Source organism: Panthera uncia, chromosome B4 (genome assembly GCF_023721935.1).
Source record: "Panthera uncia isolate 11264 chromosome B4, Puncia_PCG_1.0, whole genome shotgun sequence".
NCBI lineage: Eukaryota > Metazoa > Chordata > Mammalia > Carnivora > Felidae > Panthera > Panthera uncia.
In genome coordinates, this window is record NC_064809.1 from 50,394,369 (window position 1) to 50,410,782 (window position 16,414).

General features: G+C 34.7%; 1 protein-coding gene across 1 annotated transcript in view; it reads right to left on the minus strand.

The window, feature by feature from the left end:
• The window catches only part of PLCZ1 (phospholipase C zeta 1), a 45,520-nt gene that overhangs the window by 16,940 nt on the left and 12,166 nt on the right, over window positions 1–16,414 (minus strand). The window contains exons 4-9 of the mRNA XM_049625155.1: window positions 15,049–15,280; window positions 13,818–14,019; window positions 9,290–9,434; window positions 4,524–4,673; window positions 1,751–1,972; window positions 356–503 (exon numbers count right to left, since the gene is read on the minus strand). Coding sequence (XP_049481112.1) covers window positions 356–503; window positions 1,751–1,972; window positions 4,524–4,673; window positions 9,290–9,434; window positions 13,818–14,019; window positions 15,049–15,280 — 1,099 coding nt within the window. The remainder of the gene's footprint in view (window positions 1–355; window positions 504–1,750; window positions 1,973–4,523; window positions 4,674–9,289; window positions 9,435–13,817; window positions 14,020–15,048; window positions 15,281–16,414) is intronic.

Genomic DNA, 16,414 nt, shown 5'->3' on the forward strand with positions numbered 1-16,414 from the left:
CCTGCTTGCCTTTGATTCTAAGACAAAGTTCACTTCCTTGTAATTTGGTTCTGCCTACCTCTTCAACATTGTCACTCACGGCTTTGCTCCACTAACTGCTCACCAGAGCTCTCCCTACAAAAATGTCCATGCTGGACATTGCCAAACAAAATTTCATGACTTAAAAAAATTAAACAAATTCTGTGAAATAAAGCTTCATGTGACCTGAGGCAGATAGCCTCTTTTTAAATTGCATTAAATATGTTGAAAGCTTATGAGAATACCATTTTTATAAATGTCATTGACCAATCTTGACATTTAGGCAGTGAATAAAAGTTGTTTAAACACTTCATCTGTTTGAATCATAAGAATTTACCTCTCAGCTTTAAAAGTTTTCGGGCTTCTGTCTCCCCAATAGAATTACTTTCGTTAAATTGCTGATACAGTCTTGAATGCTGAAAGCTTCTGAACTTCTCAGCTTTGGTATAAATGACAAGATCAGATAGGGCCAGAGCCACCTTTACCTTTGTGGTATAAAAATAAAATGCAGCAATTTCATATTTTTGTAAGAATCATTTGAAAAATACCTTTTCCAATAAAGAAAATATGCTTTCAGATCAATTATTTCAGTCTTTTCATAATAATATCTCCTCAAAAACCATTTGGATTGCATCAATGTGATTATTTTTCATGATGATAGTATTTAATGTTAACATGAGACAGCCTATAATCTAAAATCTCAACTAACGTAGTAAATATTGAAGATAACAATGATTACTATTTCTTTTTTCCCAAAGATCTGTTTATGAATTTGACAACTTTAGGGTATTTATTCATGAGTAAGTGTATTTCCAGTGTGATCTAACACTTGGGAATAACTTCTGTTGTATAATATACAGCTGCTCTTTGACAGCCCAGCATCTATCTCCTCTGCACATCTGTTAGCCCCTTCCCAAGTTTTGTTTTGGGAAAACATTCCTTGCTCAAGCTCAATCCACGTGCTTAAGTATTGACAATATGGCTTGGACCTGGCTAATCACAGCTTTGCATTCCCCCACAATAGCACCTGACTCAGGGATGTGCACATCGTTGGATCATAGCCAATGCACAAAAAAATGTGCTTGGTCATCTGAGAGATAAATAGGTCTTCCATTGGATTTGAGCCTGAAAGCATATAAAGCTAGAGCTTTGTAAAGTCTTGCACAATGTAGAGAAATAGGTCCAAAGTTGGAAAAAAGTCCATTCTGTGGACTTAAGTTGAGACACTATACCATGTCATTCCTAAAATTCAAAGACTTTTCCTGCACTTTTCTTGATGTGGGCCAATTAATTAATTCACGTTTTACTTAAACCAGCTGAGTTAGTTTTAGGTCACTTGCAACTCAAGATAACTTCTTTTGTCATGTTAATTTGCATACTTATAAGACTGTATATTATTACAGTGGTTTTCTTGACTCTGACAGTATAGTCTCCTTGAGGGCAGAAATATTGGGTTGTTTGCATTCTGTACAGTGCACAATGCCTACTACCTAAAAATGCATAATATTTGGCCATAGAACAAATTAAAAACAGCTAATGCAGGAAAAGAGATAACTTTAAAATTTTCTTTTCCGATGATAATTTTTTTCCAAACAAGTTTTAAATGATAGACTAGAATTTTTATAAAGAAGAAAAAGATTTTTCCCTCTAAATTTTTTTTTAATTCTCCACCAATAAGAAAATAAGACAACTTTTCCATCACTTGTAAGATTTTCACAAAGTGTCATCTTACCTTCCTTTTCTTGAAAAGTGGTAATCCAGCTACGCTTATTATCTCATCTTCCTTTCCTGGATTGTCTTCTGATCCAATCAATGTTTCTGATCCTTTGATTTCATCTTGATATATCTCTTCAAATTCCTCTACCTGACCATGCTTATTAGAACCTTTCCTTTCATGGGTTTCCCTTAAGGTTCCTATTTTCTTGTTCCTAACTAATACTTTGAATTTTAATACCTACAGAAACGATTTGAAAGAGAGATACGATTACACATTTACAGGGAAGTTTGTATTTTAACAGTCATTGAAAAGTCTTTCACCATGTTTCAATTAGCCCACAGTAATAAAATACATAAGAACTCCATCTTTATCCATACCCCTATAGAAATACCCTGATAAAAACCAGTGATATTATAGTATTGACCCAAATTGACCCCAAAATAAGCCTGCAATGATTTGGGACTTACTGTAGCTCCATTTCTTTTATATATTCCACAAATTGCTACTCTTTTTAAAAACTGACACACATGAAAATTGTATGTTTCTACACATATCACATATATTTATACGTAATTTATATATATTATATTTATGTCTAATATTTTATATGTTATGTTTATATATATGTTAAAATACTTGCAATGCTACAAAAGTTAGAATGTTACAACTTCTGGTAGTAAATGCTTCCGATCATTACTCTGTTATCCAATATTAAAAAGTATTAAATGAGATCAGGTATTCAGAAATGTCTATTGTAATGTTTGACACCTAAAATAGACTAAATTTAAGGTAAATATTTGTAAATCTTCTTCATATTTCAACTGTATTTCCCCACATGCATCATCAACTTAATATTTCCATCAAAACTAGGAGCATAGCAAAATTCCCCATCAGGGTCCCTCATTCTAAATCCTAAGACTTCCAATTCCTTTCTTTCCCTTAGTTATTCCTACCCTTTTCAGCCACTAATTAACTCATCAACATACTTATCAAATGTCTGCTATGTTTTATATATAATGCTGCAGGAATCCGGGGTATGAAGTAAAGTTCTTTTCTTCAAGGAGCCCTAATTTGTCCCTTCCCTTTGTTATCCTCAGGTACCCACTCAAATTATTTCCATCATCTTGGGCCTTCTCTCTATTACAATGGTCCTTACATTACTCTCTAATGTGGAGTTTACCAAAGTGCACTATGCAATCGCATGCATCAAAAGCATCACCCTGGAGTGCTTGTTAAGGGAACAGATTCCTGGGATCTACTGCAAAATTAGAGAATGAGAATATTGCGTTGTGAGAATAGAATTATGCCTTTTTAACAAGTCTCCAGGCAATTCTTTTGTACACCAATGACTGAGTGAGGTATGAGAAAATTACCATTATCTCTAATTCCTCATTTACTCTTTGGAAAGCATCTCTTTACTTTAGCATAGGAGCAAAAACATTAACAAAAACTACATATGTGGATGCTAAGAAGTTGATTTATAAATAATAGGATAAGGGATTCCATTTCTAGAAATTTAAAAATTGTTACAGTTTCCTGAATTAGACCATTAGATTAAACCTTAGATTACATCTTTATTAGATTAAATCTTTGATAATATATGTCCACACTTTGCACAAGGTCTTTAATATCTCTTTCTTGTCACAATTGAACACATGTAATCTGTGAACATTCTATGGAGTGAAAGAGTCAGTGTTTCCATCTGTTCAATTATTTCTGTCCATCTCATTCTTATCATGAGTCCTATACTTCTAATCACCAGTGTTACAACACTTTCATCTTTAAATTTTCTACTCATATAAATAAAATAAGGAAAAATATTTTTAAAAATTCAAATATGACACAAATACTGTTCTACATCTAAAATGACGACACGTCAAAACTAAATTATTGTTAGGCAATACTATCATGTAAAAGAAAAAATGTTTATCACCCGATGACATTTGAGGTGAGGAGGGTAGGCTGGCAGAGGAAACTAAAAAGAACTGGTCAGAGAAAAATGAGGAAAACCTAAAATACGTGGCATTATGGAAGAAAGTGTTTCAAGGAAAGGAAGAAGGCTTCCCATGATTGAATGTCATGAAGGAAACAAGGCAGATGGTGACTGCAAGAGCTCTGTTAGAATTTACCAGTAGGAAAGTCTCTGAGGACAATGAGATACTTACTGAGGTGCAGGTGGAAGAGGAAGCTGGGTTGTGAGGAGATGAGAAAGTGGAAATTTGGGTTGAGACAAATAATAAAGAGATAGCTGAAGAGAGATCAAAACCATGAGGCTAGAATGGGGTTGTTTTTTTAAACCAAGGACTTGAGTATGCTTAACTGAAAATGGAAAGGGGCCCATAAGAGACAGGGAAACTGAAAAAAGCAGATTAAAAAACAAAACAAAATGAAACAAAACAAAACCTCACATCCAGATGCTAAGGAATTAGACACAAGCTCTATTTACAACCTAGATTTTTGCCCCATTCTGAGCCTTTGCCTATAAAACCTACCAAATCCCTGTGGCCCAATATTAACTGACTTGAAACTTTGGACTCATGGGGCTAGGACACACAATAAAAATGTGAGTTTTTATGTTTATCTCCATATATTCTCTTTCTCAAAATATATTTACCTAAATGCTCACAGGAACATTTCCCAGGCAAAACATTGCAAAGACACACCCCTATAATGGCTCAAGGCTAAGAATTTTCATTGATCTCTAACCCAGTTTTATGGATCAACAATCACAGTGACATGCTTTTTCTTTTTTGATTAACCTGCCTGAGCTTCTCAGACAAAATGTTACCTCTGGTGAAGGTAGTTTGTCTGGAAAATCATCAAGCATATCAGAAAGCAAGGCATCTCCAAAAACAGACTGCAGAGTGTCTGCCATCACTTCTTGTTGGGAAGGGGAGCAGTGATTTTCTAAAGAGAGCACCACTGGGTAGTCAGATGTCTAAAAAATTAACCATTACTATGGTTACTGATCAGAACTCCTTAATGATTGTAATGCAATTAACAAAAGCAATTAATCTATCTTAAAACTTACATTCAATGTTCTGTACCTTTGCAAAATAAGTACTCTTTAAACTGAAAGTACTTTTGAGTTTGACATAACAGGGAACATTAAATCTGTATAAAAAGGAAGATTGTTACTGTTTATAGTAGAAATATAGGCAACAACGGAAGCATCCAACAGTGGGTACTTGTTTAAATAAATTATGCCACATCTCCTTAAAGGAATGATACAAACCTGGTAAGAAGGAGGTAGTGCTATATATACTGCTATAGGAAGTTATCTATAATATAGTCTTATGAGGAAAAATACAAGTTGCTGAAGAGTAAAATTCTAGACGTTAATATCTGAAACATATATATGTTTGCTTATCATATATATATTTATTTTGATATTTTTTAATTCTAATTTTTTTAATGTTTTTATTTCTTTTTGAAGGAGAGAGAGAGACAGAGCATGAGCAGGGGAGGAGCAGAGAAAGAGGGAGACACAGAATTCGAAGCAGGCTCCAGGCTCTAAGCTGTCAGCACAGAGCCTGATGTGGGACTCAAACCCACAAACTGGGAGATCATGACCTGAGCCGAAGTCTCAGAGCCAGACGCACAACTGACTGAGTCACCCAGGCACCCCTCGATATTTTTAAATGTGAAGTTAAAAGTTTAACACCAGTAAGTAGAGAAAACTTAATTTTCTACTTTTTTAGTTTTAAATTCTACAATCAAAACTCATTGCTTTATAATTAGAAACAAAGATAAGGATATAATAATAAAGAGAATCTATTAAGTAAAGATTACTTTACAAAGAGATTTTCAGCCTATATAATTACTAGGGCACAAATTTACCAATTTGTAAACAAGCCAAGGACTTGCAAGGTCCTTGCATTATCACAGAGTTTTGAATAGGACATTATGCTTGTTTAATGTCTGAGTATATTAGTAGCTTGTGGCTACTACAGCAATTTACCAAAAACTTGGTTGCCTGAAACAATGGAAATTTAGTCTTTCACAATTCTTGGGGCCACAATTTTAAAATCTGTTTCACCAGCTAAAATCAAGGCAGGAGAAGGCTCTAAGGGAGATCTATTCCTTGCCTTTTACAGCTTCTGGTGGTTGGTGGTTCTATTCCTTGACTGTGGCCATATCACTCCCATCTCTGCCCCTCATCTTCATATCATCTCCTCCTCTGTATGGTATTAGAGCCTACCCAGCCCAACCAGGATAATCTCCTCATCTCTAGGTCCTTGATTTCATCAAATTTTCAAAGACTCTTTTTCCAAATAAAATAACACTTACAGGATCCAGGAATTAGAACTTTTGTGGGCACTTATTCAACCTACTATCATAACCTCATACCTATTCCCATATACACTGACTGTATCTAACATCAAGAGAACAGTGTAAAAAATTTTCCCAAATATAAAAAGTGATTTTAAAACTAGGCAAAGTGATGTCCTAGCAGAGAGGTTTTTCAATTAGCCCTGACTGCACTAACTGGGGAGAGTTGATCTTTATGGGGGGGGGTCTTCTGTGTTCCTTGGCTCCACCTTCAGGAAAGGCCCTCTTGTTTTTTATCCTTGGCCACATTTTTTATTTTTTTATTTTTTTAAGTTTATTTATTTATTTTGAGAAAGCAGAGGAGGGGGGAGAGAAAGAGAGAGAGAGAGAGAGAGAGAGAGAGAGAGAGAGAAAGAGAGAATCTCAAGCAGGCTCCACGGTGTCAGCATAGAGTCCGATGCAGAGCTTGAACTCACAAACCATGAGATCATGACCTGAGCTGAAACCAAGAGTCAGACATTAACCAATTGAGCCACCCGTGCCCCATATCCTTGGCCACATCTAAAGTAGTTGTTGAGGAATTTGCTTTCCTTAATGTCAGGCAACTTTTGCAGCTCACTTCTTGACCAAGAGTTGCTTTAAGGCTCACCTAAGAGTCAGAGTTGTGTTTTATTTTGTTCTGTTGTATTGTGTTGTGTTTTTGGCAATGTAATTCCCTTAAAAATTTAGACTTCTTATATGCTTGCTTCTAGTAAGTTACAGGTGCCAGCAACTGTACCCGAAGTTCTTACCTCATCATAATTATCAAATCTATTTTATCTTACTGCTCTCTCTTCCCCAAATTAATGGTGACTATCTCAAGTAGAAAATTGAAGCTTCATTCTAACCTTTGCTGCAAAAATGAGTCACCCTGTTCAACTGAGAAGTCACTGAGTGTGACTCAAAGCCTTTTTTTTTTCATTCCATCTTTTTCTCTTCGAGTCTTAAAAACTGTAGGGGTTTCCATCCTTGTGAGGCCTTTGAATTTTAAGATTGCCTCTATTTCCTCAGTTACCCACCCTGAATGAAGTGAGAGGGTCTGCTATGCAAATATTTGGGAAGAGTATTTCAGATAAAGGGAATAGGAGTTGCAAGGGCCCTGAGATGTGTCTGGAGAAGAGTAAGGAAGCTAGCATGGCCATGTGCATAAGGGAGAGACGAGTAGAAGTTGGAGGTAAGAGAAAACAGGTTAAACATGGCTTTTAGTTTGTATTTTGAGTGGGACTGAAGATTTTGAGAAGCGGAATGACATTATTTGACTTACCAAAAAGTCACTCTGACTGAAACATTAAGATGAAACTGCAGGGGGACAGGGAAAAAAGCAGGAACATTGGATAAGAAGCCACTGCAATAATCCAAGTGAGAGGCGATGTCAGTTATTCAGCACAGTGACAGTGAGAATGGAGAGGAGGGGTTAAACTCAGTGTATATTTTGAATATAGACACAAGAGGATTTGCTAAAGAACTTATTTAAGGATTGGAGAGAAATGAGGGGAGGAGGATTAAAGTTGACAACAACAATTTAGGCTTGAACTCAGGAGTTAGCAGTAACTGAGATGGGGAAGACCATGGGAGGAAGAGGAAGATCTGGGGTCAGTTCTAAAAATGTTCTGTTAAATGTGCAAGTGGAGATGTCAAACATGTACATGTCTATATTGTATGGAGTTTAAGGGAGAAATTGGGGTAGAGGTATACATTTAGAAATCATCAGAGAATTTAGAAATCATAAGAGAATCAATGCCATATATCAATGTTTTATACTAAAAATAGAAATGTTCCATATTTTATATGAATACTTTGCACATTTTTAGTATTTTGCAGTCTCAAATAATAAGGCAGTTGATTTAAATTTGTGATTTTTAAGTTATGTTTATATTTATAGATAATGTATTGACCTACTGAGGAAAACTTTAGGTTTATCAAATTCTAAGTTTTAATTTCTTAGATATGTACTGTTTAAGTACTCAGTAAGATTTTGTTAAATCTCTTCAATGGCACAGCAATTGAAGTACTTAAGAAAGAAACAAATATTCTAACTTTATAAAAATAATTTAAAATACCTAAAGGTGCTTAATTAGCCACGTTTGTAAATAAAACCAAGTCTTATTTAAAATTGAGTGATTGTGGGCACCTGGCTGGCTCAGTTGGCTGAGCGTCCAACTTTGGCTCAGGTCATGATCTCATGGTTCATGAGTTCGAGCCTCGCGTCGGGCTCTGTGCTGAGAGCTCGGAGCCTGGAACCTGCTTCACATTCTGTGTCTCCCTCTCTCTCTACCCCATCCCCACTCATGCTCTGTCTCTCTCTCTGTCTTAAAAATAAATAAAACATTAAAAAAATTAAAAAATAAATAAATAAAATAATAAAATTGAGTGATTGTTAAAACCCATTCAGTCCTACTCAATTTATAGACTAATTTATTTGTAGGCTGAATTTAGAAGTGCTCAGAAGAACTAGATCTTTGAATCCATAACTTTAATAAATCCAACAATAATTTTAAAACCCCAAATAAACTTCTAAGCATACTTTGCTTGGGGTCCCTGGGTGGCTCAGTCGGTTAAGTGTCCAACTTCAGCTCAGGTCATGATCTCATGGTTTAGGGGATCAAGCCCCAAATCGGGCTCTCTGCTGTCAGCACATAGCCCCCTTCAGATCCTCTGTCTCTCTCTCTCTCTGCCTCTCCCTTGCTTGTGTGCATGCTCTCTCTCTCTCTCTCAAAAAAATAAGCTTTAAAAAAAAACATTCTTTGCTGTATGAATAGCTGCCATCATAGTCATAAAAAATGTCAGCAATCTGTATAACACATTTTTGACACATTTTATCTCATGTATATTGAAAGTAAGGTAATTGAATATTGGTAAAATATTTACTATTATATAGACCAGTATTTCTCAAACATTTTTTGCCTGTAACTCAATTCATGGTAAGAAATATATTTTACATTGTGACACAATACACACACACACACACACAATATATATATATATATATATATATATATATATATATATATATATATATATATATATATATATTATGTAATTAAACAAAAAATTTCCTGAAACATGCATCTTACTACCTGAGATTAACTTCAATAAATCTACCTTTAACTATATAATACAAAAATCATAACACACAATTTGAAATATCACTGATCTAAACTAAGGCCAAGCATTATAGGATTTTGAAGCAAGTAAATTATATCGTGTTTAAATAACTATAATTTAACAAAGATACGCACGTACTAAGAATGCATATTTGTGTATTGCTTGGATAACTGTTTTAAACAAAAGCTTGCTGGTGAGTGTATAACCATGGTATACAACAGGTTCATTTTGTGATCCATCCCAGCAGTCAATTTCCAGACAACGGCATCCTTTCACAAGGGCACTAACAAAATTTAAACAAAATAAATGGTCAATTCTGGATCATTAAAAATATATACCACAGTATGAAAAATCACAAAGACTATTTGTGATTTTGCAATAAATGCAGAACTGAATCCATAATAAAGACAAGTTGTTGTGTTAAACTGAACACACTTTTCTTCTTATTTTCTGTGAGCACAGCCTGAGGTGGACGCGATATGTACCAACCCCAGTTCCAGCACCATCAGGATGGTGCGACGTGTAGTGCTGTTGACTCTGAATCCTGCAATTTCTCCCTATTCCTTACACTCTAATTTCTACAAGGGCAGGAACTAAAATTTCAGTCTCAAAAAAATGTTTGTTATATATAGTTCACTATCGATAAACATTTATTGTGTTTTTAGTAAGAAAAAAATGGGAATTACAGGGATGTAAGAAGAAACGTGGAAGGCAGACAGAGTGATCTCCTAAAATACAATCTTGGAAGAGGGATTGAATGAAAAGAAGGCTGACCTGAGACCCAGGATCTTAGAATAGATAGCCATGGGTCAGGGAGTAGATCAAAGAAGTCCCCTGCCATACATGGAGATATTTTTCTCATAGAAAACCAAGTTAACACTTGTTTTCCAAGAAGAATATTGGGTTATCCCCCTGTCCCTTGTCCAGTGGTCTTCAGTAAGGACAATTTTGCCTCCTAGGAGACATTTGGCAATGTCTGGAGACACTTTTGGGCCACAACTTGGAATGGAAAGGAGATTTGCAACTGACATCTAGTGGGTAGAAGCCAGGGTTACTGCTAAACATTTTACCATGCACAGAAACAGCCCCCACAGCAAAGAATGATCTGACCTCAAATATGAAGACCTGAAAAACCCTGACCTCAGCCATAACAGAAGGGAGTGTGGTCCCAGCACCAAGTACTTGATACAGAATCAACAGTTCTTACAAACAGAAATATAGAGTATCAGAGACCATATGAGAAAATAGAACTTTTCAATTTAATACTTCTTTGGAGGGTCAAATTTAGTCTATTTTCAAAGTAGATGACGTGAGAAATATTTATGTAGGAGTGTTAACTGAGAAAAACTAAAGCAATTATGACCCCAAAGTCCAGGTGTTGAATTAAAAACATAGAGACCTTATGCTCCTCTAGACAAAAGATGGAGGTAATCTGAGGAAGTAGAGGATTAGAGGGGAAGAATATTTGCAAATTTCATCTATATTTTCTGAAACAATGGAAAATATAAAATTAAATAATTAATAAATTATTTCTTGAGGTTTGTTTTTTAAGACCACTTTGGTTTTACTTTTTAAGTGCACATGGCTTTATTCATGTCTATAGTGATGCACTGTAATGTAAAATTTCAGAGTTTTGTTAGTCTGCTTGTCCTTGTGTTGGAGAAATGACCTAGAATGTTCTTCTAAGAAAATCGTGTTTACCTATAGATATTTCCATGGGTGAATAAGGTGACTGTCTAATTTTACATACAAGTCCTCAATTGGGCTGTATTTGTAGAATTCGAAATGAATGTGTTTCTCATCTTGTGGATTTACTTATGTATTTAGATTTTAAATTGGAGAAGAAGCAATATCTATTTGTAAACTCTATTAATTGCCATTTAAAAATGTTTGCATTATTTGGTTGATTGTCAAAGTAAATTGTCTTGCCCTTTTTATCACTACAGCATATCAGTAGTCTGGGCTGCTACCAGAGAATAAACGCTCTGCTGGGAAAACAAAAAACTACCAAAAACAAAATTGTAAAAGAAAACTTCATGAAGGACAACCTAACACTGGTTCTTGCTACTTCTCTACATAACTTTAATTTTTTATCCTTAGATCAAGCCAAACTTTACCAAACTGCTTATTTCAAGTACATGGTTTGGTCCCCAGCAAAAATGATTGAGTGGATTGCACTGTGTCAGGCTAACTCCTTTTATTCAGAGGCACAAAAAAGGAAGTTGTGTCTTCCCCAGTGGTGTTGTGGAAGCCACATTCTACTATTTCACACTGAGTGCCCTTTTTAGAAATGAATAATAGAAATTTTTCTGTCACTCAGTAAAAAAATGTTCCATTTCAATAAGTTTAAGGGGCTTTTCATGGATTATGCTATAAGGCAGTTAATGCTAGTTTTCCTTTTTTAGAAATGAAGAAGTTGAGACTCAAAGAGGTTGTATCTGTCATAATTAACAGAGGAGTGAAAGAGAGGAAAGATCAGCACCAGAAGCTTAACATTAATCAATAAACATTACATTATACCACTTCTGATGAATAGAGAAATTTTGAAAAACTTGCATTCTAAAACTGTATCTTTCACAAGTGGGTAAACAAACAGAGGAAAAAATACAATTAAATTTAAATTTAAATGTTTAGTTGGGTGGAACATTTTCTTCATTCAAAAGTAAATTTTCTGCATTTCTAAATCAACGTGATTAAAATGCATATTTTCTGTTTTAAAAAATAAAGTAATTAAGTGTGAGTAGAAATTTCTGTAATGAAAGTATAGCTATGAATTCTTATAGATTTTTAAATGGATTATTTCTGAGCTTGTGGATTTATGTGTTTTCTTTTTTCAACTGGAGAAGCTATGTTTATTTGTAAGTTTGATATTATCATGGAATTATAAGATATCTTTTCTATCCATGTTTTCCTTAATTATGTCAACCAGTCACATAGCTTTGAATATCATCTATATGATGATGACTTCCACTTTTATTTTTCTAGTCTGGATATTTCTTCCAAGTCCCAGACACATATACTTAACTGACTGTCTGACCTAGCCACTTTTTCAAATGTTTCTTTCTTTCTTTCTATTTGAGAGAGAGGGAGAGATCATGAATGGGGGAGGCACAGGGAGAAAGGGAGAGAGAGAATTCCAAGCAGGCTCTACACTGCCAGCCCCAATGTGGGGCTTGAAATGGGGCTTGAACTCAGGAACCAGGAGATCATGACCTGAGCCAAAATCAAGAGTCGGAAGCTTAACCGACTGAGCCAGCCAGGCACGCCCAAGCTAGCCAATTGATAATGAATTGGTATCTCAGCTGAATGTGGAAACTACTGCATTCTTGCTTTTGCCTCACACCCTACAACAGCTTCCTCATGCTTCACTATCTCTGTCGATAGTATCGCCATGTGCTAAGTCATCAGGCCAAAATCTTGACTGTACTCTCTTTCCCTCACACCTCCCTTCAAATCACCTGATAAGTCTTCGTGGCTCTGCCTTCTTAAAATATTTCAAATTCAACCACTGATCTCAACACCTGCCTCATGAGTTCATCTTCTAAATAACCATCACCACCTGCATCACTACAATATCTTCCCCAATCATCTTTTACCTCCACTTTTGCACCATCAGTCTTTCCTGCGCAGTAAAAAGTAAATAAATTATGACATTGTTTTAAGGAAAACCTCTCCAATTGCTTCCCAATACCACTGGAATAAAATCCAGTCTCCCTTCCGTGGCCTCAAAGGCTCTCATAAACTAGTCCTGTCTACTTCCTCAAACTCATCTCTCTTCATTCTCCACTTGTTTCCAGACACACTTGCTTTCTTTCATTTGAACATGCTAAGCACTTAACTATTTCTTCGATTTAGCATGCCCTTCCTACAAAGAATTTCTGAGGTTTCCTCTTTATCATCACTCAGACCAAACTATATCACCTCTTGAGAAGCCTTTCCTAACCCTTTAACTAAAGTAACACCCCCCACCGTGTTATGTTACCCTAGTTCACTTTCTCTATATGACTATATCTGTTTACCTGCTTATTATGTCTATTCTCATGAACACATGAGCATAGCAGCTCTGAAAATCTTGTTCACCAATGTATTCTCAGCTGGCTGACTAAATTGAAGACTGGTATTGACAGTGTGATACATTGTAGAATGCCAAATTAGAGGTGTATAATGAATTGCTTTTAAGTTATATAAATCTATCATCTATCTATCTATCTATCTATCTATCTATCTATCTATCTATCTATCATCTATAAATGCCAAAGTATATAATTTATCTATTTATGTGTTGATTTCACTTAGAGCATTGTGTGTTGATGTCTGGGAATTAATTTTAACCACATTTTTGAAAATCTGAGCTGTCTTGGCTAAATAAGATAAGAAAATTCTTCTTCATATGATTTTCTATAAGAAATATCCAAATTATTCAGGAAACCTCAGGCCAATAACCAGGCAGAGGAGGTCAACAGAATTAGAAGGAAAATGAATGATACTAAAACACAGAATAATTATATAGCCACCCAAAGGATGGCTCTCCAAGAGATGCACAAATCAAAATTTATTTTTCCTATGTTTTTGTACAACATGCAAGCCTACTTTCACTGTGAATTACCACTTACTGGAAATTCCAATTGTTTTAAGATGTAATGGTTATAAAAATCAAAATAAATACCTTACATATCCCCAAAGGTCACTTGGTCCCAGTAACTGGTCAGATATCAAGTAGGTATTATGTGAACTTGAAATAAAATAATCATTTAGTGGTTGAGTCATATCTTGATAAACTCTTCCACAATCAGGTTTAAATATTAGACATTCAGATGAACCCATGTATCTTATAAAACCTTCAAATGACATCCGATGTGCTCTCTTAACTATAACAAATAAAAAGATGCAGAAATAACGTTAACTGTATAAAAATTACATCTCACTTATTCAATAGTAAAGTATATTTCTAAAATATTTAAAATTAATAATGATACTATTTCTAATTTTACTGTAGAAACACATTTTTTTTCTAATGAGTACCCTTAGTTGTTCTATATCAACATTCAAGTAGAGAGTATATTATTTAATCTCTGATTTTTTAATATTTTAAAAATACATACAAGAAAATACATATATCATAGGCCAATGAAATTCCATAAGCTAAACATCTAGAAAACCAACACCCAGCTCAAAGAATAAAACATTGCAGAACCCCAGAAGTCTGCCTCCTGCTAATTTTTTACTCTCTCCCCACTAACTCAAGTGTATTCAGTGGTCTGGCCACTGATCACCTAGATTAGTTTTCTCTGATACATTATTAGCTTAGATGGCCATTTAGTTTAGACCAGATGATTATATTCAAAAGTGAAGGAAGAGCAAACAAAATTTAATGTTTATGAAATGTTGTAGACAATTACGTGTATAGACAATGGAGAAAGTAGTAATTTTGTAATATTTTATTCATTTCCTAGAATAGTTTTCACTTAGCTAACTTAATATTTCTATATATTTTCAATAATGTAATGTATGAAAGTAGAAAACTGCCTATTACTTGGTTTTCCTCTTATTAATGAAAGTGAACATGCTTTCTTTCATTACAGTACACATAACAGAATTTCATCCTGCTTTCCATGCCTAAGCTCATTTCTGAACACTTACGAGATATACTGAAGCAGTTAAAAAAAAAGAAGAAGAAGAAGAAGCTGGACAATGAGGTAGGAAAGAATGTAATTGTTTACACAATGTAGTTTCCTAAAAGATTTATATACAGTCTATAAAATATAGAAATAAAACTGCCAATATTTTATTTTATCCAGAACAAATTTGACCCATTCAAAAATTTGAATTTGAGAACTGTAATTCATAAAAAGCACATTGCATTAAATATTTGATAAAACTTTGAAATGCAAGCATACCTTCTTCAATAGGCTCATATTTCTGAATGATCTCAAAAGCAACATTTTGACTCATGTCAAGTATATACTGTTCTTGTATCAAAAATTGGAGCAGGTTTTTTTCAACAAGAAATTTCTGGTTACCAGAATACGTGTTGAAAATCTCAACAATTTCTTCTCTGTGCGCAATAATTCGATAAATTGATCTAAATTCTTCTATGGTGATTCTTCCTTGCTTCAGCCTGTCATTATCCTACTAAAAAAAATGACTGGTGGGCTCACATGGTGAATATAAAAAACACAAAATAAATAAGTTAGAGTATTTGTATAATATATAAAACAACTAATATGTGAAGGAAGATGAATCTTACATTGGATTCACATCTCAAATAAAATCTATAAAACTGCATGAAATGACACCAAAGTGAAAAATCACCACCTAAAATCCAGTGGCCACATTGGGAATGGAAAAAGGTGTGGGAAATCACCAGGATTCTAGGTTGTCTTTCAATTATACATTTCATTTTTCTCTTCCACTCTCCTTCAGTACCTTCTTAAAACCAGACAGTATGTAATCTCATGCCACAGGTATGTGTAAACATCAGAGTAAATCAGACATTCAAGGTCACTGTAAGCTACAGAAACTCCAATAGTGGTGGTAATACTACAGTAAATGCAGTAGTTATGTATCTTAAGGAAGTGGAATGTACATAATCACTGAAGAATTGGGGGCAGGGACAAACAAGTTAGGTTCCAAAAAGAAAGAGTGGATTCACCTGGCTCTTCTGGAAAATTCATGTTTGAACTTTATGAGACAGAGACAAAGTGGGCTGGGTCCAGTTACTAAAAGTAACAGAAACACTGTGAGGTTTCTGAGTAGCAAAATGACTAGCAGAAGTAAAAGCTTAGAATGATTAGTTTACATAACCAATTGGAAGAGATAGAACTGTAAGATGGATCAGAGAAGATGCAATCCAGGCAGGAGGTGGTGAGTAGAAACAAAAGAACTGGTATCAGCAAAATTATGAACGGAGAAGTCAGAAGGACTCAACTTGTTAAATTTTACATGCATGAGAGAGAGAAGTCAGGAATGTCTAGAATCAGGGAGAGTTAGAATAAAAACTAGTAGAATCATTTACAAAAAAAAATGGGGGTATAGGAAGTATACCTTAGAAGGAAATTTAATTTCAAAAGAGGCTATTTATTGACATTCTTTCTCATTACATTGTAAACAGCTTGAGTACAAGGAACATGTGTTGAAGGGCCATTGTAATGTGGTGAAATCTGACAGTTTGTAAGTAGAAGGAGCTAACATTACATTCCTAGCTCCAAAATAGATGGGAACTTGGGACATATAAATTAAACTCTCTGAGCTTCATAATCTTCA